The sequence below is a fragment of the Oncorhynchus clarkii genome, unplaced genomic scaffold (assembly GCF_045791955.1).
Source record: "Oncorhynchus clarkii lewisi isolate Uvic-CL-2024 unplaced genomic scaffold, UVic_Ocla_1.0 unplaced_contig_5350_pilon_pilon, whole genome shotgun sequence".
Classification (NCBI taxonomy): domain Eukaryota; kingdom Metazoa; phylum Chordata; class Actinopteri; order Salmoniformes; family Salmonidae; genus Oncorhynchus; species Oncorhynchus clarkii.
The window spans coordinates 89,975-102,567 of NW_027260998.1; the positions used below are offsets into that span (position 1 = coordinate 89,975).

General features: G+C 38.4%; 1 protein-coding gene across 1 annotated transcript; it reads left to right on the top strand.

Moving 5' to 3' along the window:
• The first annotated feature begins 3,584 nt into the window (after positions 1-3,584).
• LOC139403101 (GTPase IMAP family member 9-like) lies at positions 3,585-12,457 on the top strand. The gene is made up of 3 exons (XM_071146812.1): positions 3,585-3,601; positions 10,873-10,947; positions 11,233-12,457. Exons 2-3 carry the CDS (start codon positions 10,941-10,943, stop codon positions 12,123-12,125), a joined length of 900 nt encoding a protein of 299 aa, XP_071002913.1. The 5' UTR covers positions 3,585-3,601; positions 10,873-10,940; the 3' UTR covers positions 12,126-12,457.
• The last annotated feature ends 136 nt before the right edge of the window (positions 12,458-12,593 follow it).

Genomic DNA, 12,593 nt, shown 5'->3' on the forward strand with positions numbered 1-12,593 from the left:
ATTGCCTCATACCAGAATGAACATGGACCTGCCTATTCATTCAGGTATCTGATGTTAGAAATCAAAATATATTTCTTCCTGCATCCATATGTGATAGGCCTGTGATCAATGGCTTGCACTTCACCGTTGCAACATTGATCATGCAATGGATGCATGCACAGTCATGAGTTAAATTGAACCTTACCTACTTTATTCGATAAAAACCACTGTTAAAAAAATCATCAACTCATTTATTGGAATATAACAGCAGGCCAAAGATAAGCTACCTCTTTTGAGCTATTGATTTATAGTATTTTTCTGTTGTCAACACTTTCTACCACAGTACAGTTGTCACGGCAGATTTCCTCCTCTTCGTCCGAAGAGGGGTAGCTCAGGACTGAGGGGCAGCTCCGGACTGAAGGGCAGCTCCGGACTGAGGGGCAGCTCCGGACTGAGGGGTAGCTCAGGACTGAGGGGCAGCTCCGGACTGAAGGGCAGCTCTGGACTGAAGGGCAGTTCCGGACTGAGGGGTAGCTCCGGACTGAGGGGCAGCTCAGGACTGAGGGGTAGCTCAGGACTGAGGGGTAGCTCAGGACTGAGGGGCAGCTCAGAACTGAGGGGCAGCTCCGGACTGAAGGGCAGCTTTGGACTGACTGATGGCTCTAGCAGCTCCTGGCTGGCTGACGGCTCTGGCAGCTCCTGGCTGGTGGACGGCTCTTGCAGCTCCTGGCTGGCTGACGGCTCTGGCAGCTCCTGGCTGAATGGCAGCTCTGGCGGCTCAGGACAGACTGGCGGCTCTGGCGGCTCAGGACAGACTGGCGGCTCTGGTGGCTCAGGACAGACTGGCGGCTCTGGTGGCTCAGGACAGACGGGAGACTCTGGCGGCTCTGGAGAGACGGGAGAATCTAGCAGCTCTGGAGAGACGGGAGACTCTGGCGGCACTGGAGAGACGGGAGCCTCTGGCGGCGCTGGAGAGGAGGAAGGCTCTAGCAGCACCTGTGGGCAAAAGCGAGGTGCACTGGAGGCCTGGTGCATGAGGCTGGCACAGTCAACACCAGACGACTAGCACGCACCTCAGGACGAGTACGGAGAGCTGACCCAGGTGACATCAAATCCCTGACACGCTTCGTCGGGCGGATGTCGTGCCTCATGCACCAACACAGCACCTCCCTCATAACTCTCTCCTCCAATTTTCCCATGAACTCCTTCACTGTCTCTGCTTCGCTCACCTCCAACACCGCCCTGACCGGCTCTGGTTTTCACCTTGGCTCCTTACGGTAAACAGGGGGAGTCGGCTCAGGTCTGCTATCATCTTTGCAGCAGTGCTGATCACAGTAGTGGTCATATACAAGATGAAAACATGTCCTCCCTGGAGGAAGCAGTAGTGCTAGCCAGTAAGACAGGAGAGACACTTTGGGAAATGGTCAAGGATAGTATAGCTGGGAAGGCATTGCTTCTCACAACAGCAACAGGAGGAACAATGTACATAATCATTAACCTAATAATGAGGAGATAGATGGTTGGAAAATACTACCATGTCCCTCATATGAGAGGGTCAAATCAAATGAATCACATCTGGTTGACTTTCTTTTTGAATATGAAGAGTATTAAGAGCATTCTCTCCTGTTTTAGAGAATGGGTGTTGGGTTTTACCAGAAAGACACACAGTAACATTTAAAAAGCAATACAAATCCAGTACTGGTGGATTTGTCAAAAAATAAAAGTAATCTTAGATCAATATAAACTTACAAAAACTGATAAAGAAGCAGTGTGATTATTGTTGGTGGCTGTTGTGTGATTTTCACCAGCACTGTTGTTGTAAATACAGCATATGAGATTATACAGGCAATATGCATGTAGTTGGTTATAGATGATTATACTGTCACTCTGTTAGAAGACTGATACAACAATACCAGGGTCAGTCAGTCAAGTATCAATGTAGGCCGTTTGGCGAGTTCTGATGGTAAAGAGAAACTCAAAGTATTGTTTAATTGTTTGTGATATACACTACATCTGAAGCACATACAAACTGAAACACACTTCTATCTCCAAACTAAGAATGCACTATAGTTAACCACCCCTGGTTCCTTATACTGTATGTCTTCGTGTAACCAATGGGTTGAACGTTTCAGTGTTGCCTTGTGGATCAATCTGACAGTGGTAAATAAAACTGAGGCTATTTGATGCTTTTAAAATATTGGGGGGGCGTTTCCCCCCTTTCTTTTATCAAACACTAACAAATGTCAAAAAAAAAAAAAAAAATCACAAGTCGATCCCTCTGAAGACTGATTTTACATGGTGCATGTTTGAATGGATGGCAAACTGGTTGAACTGATGTTTATCCTTCTTGTTTGAAGGTTCCGTCAACTGTAAATGTTGTAATATGCCCAAACCAATTGCATGTACTGCACCATTATTGAGTAGTTGTTAAATAAAGACAGTACAACTGCCACAAAGAATAGGCAGTTCATAATTCATTGAATGCATTCAATTAGCTTGTTATGTAATATATATATATATATATTTATTTATTTTTTACCACAGACAAAACTTGTGAAATGATGATTGTATGTAAGGGACTACATACCAAAATAAAATGCCTTGTAACATTACATGTGATATTTAAATCATTTTCAGTCACAGAATGAGTAAGGTCAGGCTACATAAGACATGAACTACAGCATGACTGTCCATCTCCTTTACGGTAGGCATACTACCAATACAGCTCTCATTCTCTCCTCGGGAGCAGGATGAATGATGACTGGCTAAGCATAAATAGTTCATATTCATTTCATAGTTACTGCATGGCACTGTAAATTAAAATTACACTAAAAATACCACTTGACATTGTTGAATCCATCATCCACCATTCCTATATATTATATTGATGCTGTAAAAATATTGCTTTCTGATTTGTGTATTTTCTTCATAAAAAATATACACTATATATAAACATTTATTAAACACTTTATTCAACTTTTGCACTGTTATACTTTAATCATTTCCAGTCCAGTGTCTTTCTGTACAAACCAAACCCATAGTAATTGGCAGCTTTAAAATACACATTACTGCAATGTGAAGTCCAAACCATAGACTCTGAACATTTAGAGTAATGCTATGCTTCGAACACACCGACTGGGTCATTGCGCAAAATAGGTCGCAGAATCATCAAGATATGTGTGTAACAAAAGTTCAACATTCACCTTCTGCTATCATTTCTGTCAACCCGTTTACGCATACAGTTTGACGCACACGTTCGATAAATTCAACGTATGCACCACACAGAACGCACTGCAACTGCCTCTGCAACGAAATGCTGCAAGGCAAACGCAGCGTTCCATTGGAAATGAGTGTACTTCTGGTGTACCAAAACGCCATAACACAGTCGGTGTGTTTGAAGCGACAGCCTACAATCTAATTAACATAATTTAAAAATCCCCATCAAAATCAGTCTGTTTATGCTAGAGAGATTTTTTTTTGCCTGGGCTGCGCCATGATTTACAATAAATCACCTGACTAGAAAGCAACAACGTTCTTACGCCCCACAGTGCTATAAAACGTCGGCTGCATCTCCAATTGTAGACATACGACTCTAGATACCCAGCTCAACAGGCAGGCAAAGGTAAGGACGTCTATAAAGTTACTCATACTAGGCATAAGCCTGAGCCACATTCTTTTTGCATGTTTTGATGCAACAAATGGGTTTTCTTGCCAAATGGACTTTAACAAAATGAAGAATGACTAAGTTTATTAACTGTGAAACGTTTTATTTTACAACAATTCATTTTATACAAATCCTTCTCTAATAGGTTTATTGTAACAATAGAGTAACTAATGAATACATGTCATTTGTAAATGAATGCATTATTATGTCAGTATTATGATGTAGTCATTATGATGTAGGCGTTATGCACATTCCTAAAACGGGACTAATATGGACTTATTACACATACTGCACCTACATTTATTTCTGACAATTAATTCTATAATTTTGCTGCCTTCACTATAAAAGCTCTCTTACCTTTTTTAAAGCTAGAATATTTAATTGAAACAATAACAAAGCGTCCTCCTCACCCCTGATGCTAAAACGCTAAGGGGTGGAGCTGGAGAAATGTAAACACTCTCAAATTCATAGACTGAGATATGGATTGACTGAGATTTATGGTGGATTGCACCAACATGGATTAACTCTTAAACTGAGTTAAATCAAGCTTTGTATATTAATCTTGTTGCACCAAACTTTAAACCTAGTTTTAAATTACTCCTAATTGTAATCGTTCTTCTAAACAAAGTTTAAGTTTTACTTGAAACTAAAATCACATTTTATCTTGTTACTCCATTGTTTTTAAATCAAATTTAAATGTAGTTTAGATTAAATCTAAACTGTTTGAGGTTGAAGTGAATCAAATGTCAGTGTTGTATTTTTCGTGTAACAAGGTTTTTTGAATCATGTGGCCTCATGTATTGTCAACTAGCCAGCTAACTAATTTGACAAAATAATTTATTTCATCAGCCTGATCTGAAAACTCACTGGTTTGGTGCTGGTTTGTTTCCATATAAATATAATTTGAACATATTGCTAATATAATTAGGCAAGTCAGTTAAGAACAAATTCTTATTTTCAATGACGGCCTAGGAACACCTTGTTCAGGAGCAGAACTACAGATGTTTACCTTGTCAGCTCGGGGATTCGATCATTCAACCTTTCAGTTCCTAGTCCACCGCTCTAACGACTAGGCTACCTGCCACCCCAAATTTAGGCTTCCTGCTACTACTTCATAGTTTAGTTATTTAACCTTAGATTAACTCATCCATGTTTAAAATTAAGTGGTGCAACACCTCTGATTTATTTTTAACCTAGATGTACAATTTCTGGATTTAGTCTAATCTAAAATGATTATATGTCCATTGCGCTTCCGGTTCACTAGTATGAACGAAATCGCGAACAGCTTTTTTTTGTTCCAGCCCTCAAGAACTGTTGTCAACTAAAGATGATTATCCGTTTCCATCTGCCCATTTATTGTCTGTATCCAGACGACTTGTCCCCAGAGCTTCGTAAACAGTTAATATATTTCCCTACGGTGTTGAGGCCTGCAAATAAGAAGAATGAGAGGCTCAATTAAATATGTTACAGAACTGCTGTATTTGAAGCACAACTCCCTTCTGCCCAGTTTCCCTGCCTGACGTTGCAAATGCAATAGCTATATTTAACATCCACGTAAGTGTTGCTTCTGCAGAGAGATCATTTTCTAAGCTACATCTCAAAAAATAACTACCTAAGACACACAATGTCTCAGGAAATATTGTCTGGGTTGGCAATATTCAGTATAGAAAGCAGTCAGGTCTGCAACCTGGACCTACAGGCAAAACATTTGTACCCAAAATACGGAAACACAACAAACGAGGACTTCAGGACACCAGGGGAGTCTCTCAAATTAGAATTTAATTGGATTGAAATTACCATGAATATTCCAGCCCGTTTGTGTAGGCTGTTAACCATATAAAACCTGCTGAGTTCAACAATACATAGGGGCTGAATTTATCCTCAAGCCGACTACTTTATACCTCTGAGTAACCTTCATTTTTATCCCTCTCAAATTTACTTCAATGCAACAAATATTGGCTTATAGTAAACACAATAAAGAACAACGCTTAGTTAACCGCTAATTTGATCTGAAACTTGGACATTTTGAAGAAAAAATGTGCGAAAAAGCAAAGGGAGGAGAAGGCAGTTGCTAGCTGACCACTCAAACATCGGAGAAAAACCGCCACCTGACTCCTCAGGAGAAGACGTGGAGGAATCTGGACACTCGGCTGATTCTGAAAATCCAGTCAATAGTCCCGCACCCAAAAAGACACAGAAATAATTGTCTTTGCGCGAACTCCAGGTCAACATAATCGATGCTGTCTCTGCAAAGATAAACGAAAGAGACGATGGTCTGGAGAAAATGATACGCGAAAACACATCAAAAATCAGCAAACTGAGCGTTCTAGTTTTGAATTGTGGTGTTATGGTTTACAAGTTAAGACTTCTGTTAATACATATACATGAAGCAACTTTTTATAGAGAGGGTAGAGTTGAGTTTGCATAGTATTTTTCCTTCTGTTCTATATGGACTTGAAGTTTATGTCAATCAATGCCAGGGGGATACGAAACCTGTTGAAGAGAAAAGTTATTTTTTTGTTTTGTAAGGACTACAACGCAGATCTTGTATTCGTTCAAGAAACACATTACTGCAAAGAGGACTATAATTATTGGAGAAATCAGTGGGGCCGTGTCATTCTTTGGCCCACGGGACTAATCATTCAACTGAGGTTGCAATTTATGCACACAATTTCAAAGGGAAATGTGTGTTTACTCAAATGGACACGGATGGACATGTAATGGACAGATTATTTGTGTTGTGTAATGTATATGGATACTGTTCTAGTCCTCCAAATAACTTACTTCTAGAGGAAATTGAGGAAATTCTTAAAAGTCTTCTGAGAAAATATCCATCCAGTCAGATTATAGTTGGTGGAGATTTTAATATGGTTTATTCTGATGAGATTGATAGATTGCCCAATAGGCCTAACATTGGTATGAACAAGTTGGTGAATTTCTGCCAAAGCCTGGACTTAATTGACAAATGGAGAGTTAATAACCCTGGAGAGAAACAGTACACATGGAGTAATAGAGATCGTTCACTACAATGAAGAATTGACTTGTGGGTGATAACCTCTAGTCTTGAGCCCAACACAGTAGAGGTCAAAATACTGCCTGCAGTCCTGACGGATCATAAAGTCTTATGGCTGACTGTTAGAATGTGCAGTAATGATGGTAAGAAATACTCTGGTGGTTATTGGAAATTAAATAACTCATTGTTATTGCATGATTATTTAAAAAATGGGATTAAGAATCTAATTTATGTTTACTGGATTTTAGATTAGCTTTGGATATTGTGAAGCAGTTCTCCAAAATTTCAGATTTGGTATTAAATATTTCCAAATGTGAGGTGTTTGTTCTGAAAGGAGCTGTCAATCCAGCAGATTGTATCATCTCTGAAAAAGATACTGTAACCTACCTCGGTATAAAGATTACCAAAAACCTTAAGGCTGTGAATGTTCTTAATTTGAACCCTGTAACTGAATCTGTCAACAACACAAATATCCTCATGGTTAGGGAGGGATTTGAGTTTATTTTACTTATTTTTTATTTCACCTTTATTTAACCAGGAGGCCAGTTGAGAACAACTTCTCATTTGCAACTGCGACCTGGCCAAGATAAAGCATAGCAGTGTGAACAGACAACAACACAGAGTTACACATGGAGTAAACAATAAACAATAAACAAGTCAATAACATGGTAGAAAAAAAAAATCTATATACATTGTGTGCAAAAGGCATGAGGAGGTAGGCAATAAATAGGCCATAGGAGTGAATAATTACAATTTAGCAGATTAACACTGGAGTGATAAATGATCAGATGAACATGTGCAGGTAGAGATACTGGTGTGCAAAAGAGCAGAAAAGTAAATTAAAAAACAGTATGGGGATGAGGTAGGTAAATTGGGTGGGCTATATACCGATGGACTATGTACAGCTGCAGCGATCAGTTAGCTGCTCAGATAGCAGATGTTTAAAGTTGGTGAGGGAGATAAAAGTCTCCAACTTCAGAGATTTTTGCAATTCGTTCCACTCGCAGGCAGCAGAGAACTGGAAGGAAACGCGGCCAAATAAAGTTTTGGCTTTAGAGAGGATCAGTGAAATACACTTGAGTCTTCAAGGAAGGGTGCTTTTATCCAAAGCCGAGTGGCTATCTTGTGCATCCTATCTTTTTTCATCTATTGACATTCCCAAATCCACTTGCTGTACCTTAGATAGGCTATTGTACAACTTCATATTGAAAAACAAGCCACATCAGATAATAAGAGATGTTATCACCAACAGGGTTTGTGATGGCGGTCTAAATGTCTTAGACTCCACTCTCTTCAATCCGATATCAAAAATCAACTGGCTTAAAAGGTACATAAAAAATCCTCAGAGTTTCTGGAATGTTATACCTCATTTTGTTTTTCAGAAGCTAGGAGGGCTTCATATTTTACTACAATGTCCATATATTGTGGGTAAACTTCCTGTGAAATTGGCGGCTTTTCACCAGCAGGCTTTAATGTGCTGGGATTTGTTGTATAAACACAACCTTTCACCTCATAAATGTTTTATATGTAATAATGGGTCGATATTACATAGAAACAAGATGTTATTTTACCGTAACTGGTTGTCGAAAAACATTGTCCTTGTCAGCCAATTAGTATTAGTGGGAATCTATTTACGCGAAGATAATTTATGGAAAGATACAACTTTAAGGTTTCAAGCAAGGAATATGACACGTTTATAAAAGCTATACCTAGTGGGATAAAATCTTTCCTTCAGAATAATGCATATTTTGGAATATCTCATATTGTAAGCGATATCAAGGTGAATGGCATAGGTTTACTAGATAAGAAATTCAACAATCGTTTATTAAGGGATATTTTCTACAGGAAGTCTATTCCCTCTGCGATATTTTGTTGGGCTTCATCATTTGATGTAAACTGGCGCCGTGCTTGGCTCACTGCACACACATTTATGGTGACCAATAAAGTAAAGGAGATCTCCTTTAAGATGATCCTTAGATTCCATCCGTGTAATAGCTTGATTTCTAAATATATACCTGATGTTACCAGTGAATGCAATTTTTGTGAACTAGAAACTGAATCGATTGAACACTTATTCTGTCATTGTTTATATAGTGAAGTGTTCTGGACTGATGTAAAACTATTTCTTGGCAACAAAATGCATACAACCATTGAAGTTAGACATATTATTTTACTACACTGATTCCACAATTGAACGTGAGTATGTCATAAATCTCTTTATTTTATTGGGACAATTTTTCAAACACAAAACAGAATTATGAAGAAAAAGGCCCTTTTCTTATAAAAAAAAATAATCTTATTTGGATAACTATTTAGAGTCAATAAAATGTATACAAAACAAAATGTCCCCCCAAAAAATTCTCTACATGTTTGTATTTGAATTGATATAATGTGGATTTGAAATTATATATATTTTTCTCTTATTTCTTCGTGGAATCCCTCTGGCTGTTCTGTTTATGTTTGGCATGTTACTGTTTAAAATTAATTATTATTTTTTAAATTTCATGATTAGATTTTTTTTTTATAGGGCGGGGGCAAATAAACTGCCTCGTGCCAGTGTCCGAGGCCTAGGGGAATAACACACCTGTTATAAATCAGATACAAACGTGTCATAATGCAGTGCAGGGCCGGCATTAGAACTAATCAGTTGGACAGGCATTTGATTTCCATAGGTTGGAACGTATTTTTTCCCACGGGACCTCCTATGTGTTTAAAATTGTTTTCATCGTATTGTGGCATGAACACAACCAGTCATGATGTTGTTTTCATCTGATCGTCAAACAAATCACTTGAAAAAGTAGGTTACCTTCAAACGTTCGTCCAAAATAATTCCATCCGAACAATGGACTGTAAACTGCCAACTTTTTCAATTGGCAAGCGGCTGAATCTGGCTCACCTGAGAAAACATCCAGTAAATTCAGAAAATGTTCAGTAAATTCACAATGTTTGTGCATATATCATTAACAGTTATTAACTAAGTATAAGCAAGTGCAGGCAAACAGCAAGGAGGACAATGATGTCTGTATCCTCTGTTGAAAATATAATGATCTGTGCACCTTTTGAAAGGCGTCTTAGATGAACAGTGGTGGAAAATGTATCCAATTGTCATACTTGAGTAAAAGTAAAGATTCCTTAATAAAAAATCACTCAAGTAAAAGTGAAAGTCCCCCAGTAAAATATTACTTGAGTAAAAGTCTAAAAGTTTTTGGTTTTAATTATACTTTAGTATCAAAAGTAAAAATACAATTACAAATAATTTGAGATTCCTTATGTTAAGCAAACCGTTGGCGCCATATTCTTTTTTTATTTATTTATTTACGGAAAGCCAGGGGCTATCTCCAACACTCAGACATAATTTACAAACGAAGCATGTGTGTTCAGAGGCAGTAGGGATGACCAGGGATGTTCTCTATTTAGTCAGTCCTCCAGATCAGAGGCAGTAGGGATGACCAGGGATGTTCTCTATTTAGTCAGTCCTCCAGATCAGAGGCAGTAGTGATGACCAGGGATGTTCTCTTGATAAGTGTGTGCATTAGACCCTTTTCATGTCCTGCTAATCATTCAAATTGTAACGAGTACTTTTGGGTGTCAGGGAAAATGCATGGAGTAAAAAGTAAATTATTTTCTTTAGAAATTTAGTGAATTAAAAGTACAAGTTATCAAAAATATAAATAGTAAAGTACAGATACCCCAAAAAACTACTTAAGTAGTAATTTAAAGTATTTTTTATTAAGTACTTTACACCACGCTCTTGTGTGTGCCTCTTCCTGCTCTCATTCCAGCATTGATGTCAGAGAGCCATTTGAAACCACAGACATTTTGAAAAGCTCCAGTTTGTTGTTAGGGTTTCTGAGAAAGTCAGAGAACTTCCATGGAAGTTGGTTGTCTCCCCAACTTGAGAGTCTTTAGACTATCTTCTTTGTATGTGTCCCACACAATATTGATGCTATTGCAGTTTTTCAACTGATGCTCAACCCAAGGCAGAAAGACTACTGCCATAGTCACCCAAATGTAGAAACTATGTATGTAGGCAAGGAACGGACAATGACAGTACTGTCAATGGTGTTTCCTTGATTTTGGCAGTTACCTGTCGATGACATCATTGTTTATTTGCTTAGAGTTTGTATTTTATAGACAAAAAAATATTAGTCTAAGAAGCTATGAGAGACTTCACACTTCTCTCTACAGAAACAACATTTCCTTTTTCATCCAACAGAGACCCTGATTTCTCTGGTTGGAAAGACTGTTCCTTGGAAAAGATTGGCAGCACTCCAAAACCCAAACATGACTGGTGAGTACTTAGTCTACAATAATCGGTTTATTTGTTTAATGTGTTTTCACAAAATAGTGTTTTATTACATTATTAATACATTTGATTAAAAATGAATGTAGGCTTGAAACTTAATTTATAGATAATGTCCTTGTTAATTCGCTAACAGTTCATATTCTATAAACCACCAATGTTTAATAAGTAATGTGAGACTGATCATATTCAGTAGCTGTTCTGTAAGATGACCAAACAGAAAGAACATCAGACTTCTTTCTACAGTAACAACATGTCTTTCTTATCCAACAGAACAAAATAAAGAGGTCCGGATTGTTCTGGTTGGGAAGATTGGTTCTGGGAAGAGCGCAACAGGAAACGCCATCCTGGGGAGAAAAGCGTTTGAATCCAAAATGTCCTCTTTTTCTGTGACATCCTCAAGTAAAAAGAAAAGAGGAAATGTGGGAGGGCAACATGTAGCTGTCATCGACACACCAGGCTTGTTTGACACCAAGTTAACACAGGAGGAAGCACTGAAAGAGATCTCACAGTGCCTGCTATTCTCCGCTCCTGGTCCCCATGTGTTCCTGGTTGTTCTCAAGCTGGGAGGATTCACTGAAGAGCAGCAGGAAATTGTGAAGATGATCCAGACATTATTTGGTGATGAAGCATCGAAATACACCATGGTTGTCTTCACACATGGAGACCTTCTTGATGATGTAACAATTGAAGACTTCCTGCATGGAAATCCCAAACTGGAAAGTTTCATTACCAAATGTAATGGGGGATATCATGTCTTCAAAAACAAAGATCAGAATCCCTCCCAGGTCACTGAGCTCCTTGAGAAGATAAACAAGATGGTGACGATGAATGGAGGAAGCCACTACACCACTGAGATGTTCCAGGAGGCTGAGAGAGTGATTGAAGAAGAGAAGAACAGGATCTTGAGAGAGAATGAAGAGAAGATACACAAAGAGAGGGAAGAACTGAAGGCAAAGTTTGAAGGAGTGTGTCTAAGAGAAGAAGTAGAGAAGCTGGGGATAAAACAGGAAAGAAAAGCTAGAAAGAATGCTGAGAAATTTAGCAAAATGGGAACAGGTGCTGCAATCGGAGCGGCTTTGGGAACATTTGGAGGCCCAGTTGGTATGTCAGTTGGTGCAGCAATGGGAGCTGCAGTGGGAGCTGGAGCATGCAGTACTCAATGAGAGTCCGTAGATAACAGTGCTGTACCTTCTACAAGTTGTTTGACTTCATTACTTGATATTGAAAGCTTCCTCTATATACACAGAGCAAACACAACATATGTTATTGTAGCCTACATTAAAAATGATACTCAGGGGGTTGATGAACACATATTTAGCTGTTTTTGTTATTATGTTTTACTGATCACAAGAAAAGGTTGTTGTATTGAGGTAGATTTTATTAGGAGTAACAGACACCTGCAAAAGATGGGAGGCACTCACTAATAAAGTATTACTTATATGTATTATTAACACTCACTAATAAAGTATTACTTAGATGTATTGTTAACACTCACTAATGAAGTATTACTTATATGTATTATTAACACTCACTAATGAAGTATTACTTAGATGTATTATTAACACTCACTAATGAAGTATTACTTAGATGTATTATTAACACTCTAATGAAGTATTACTTAGATGTATTAT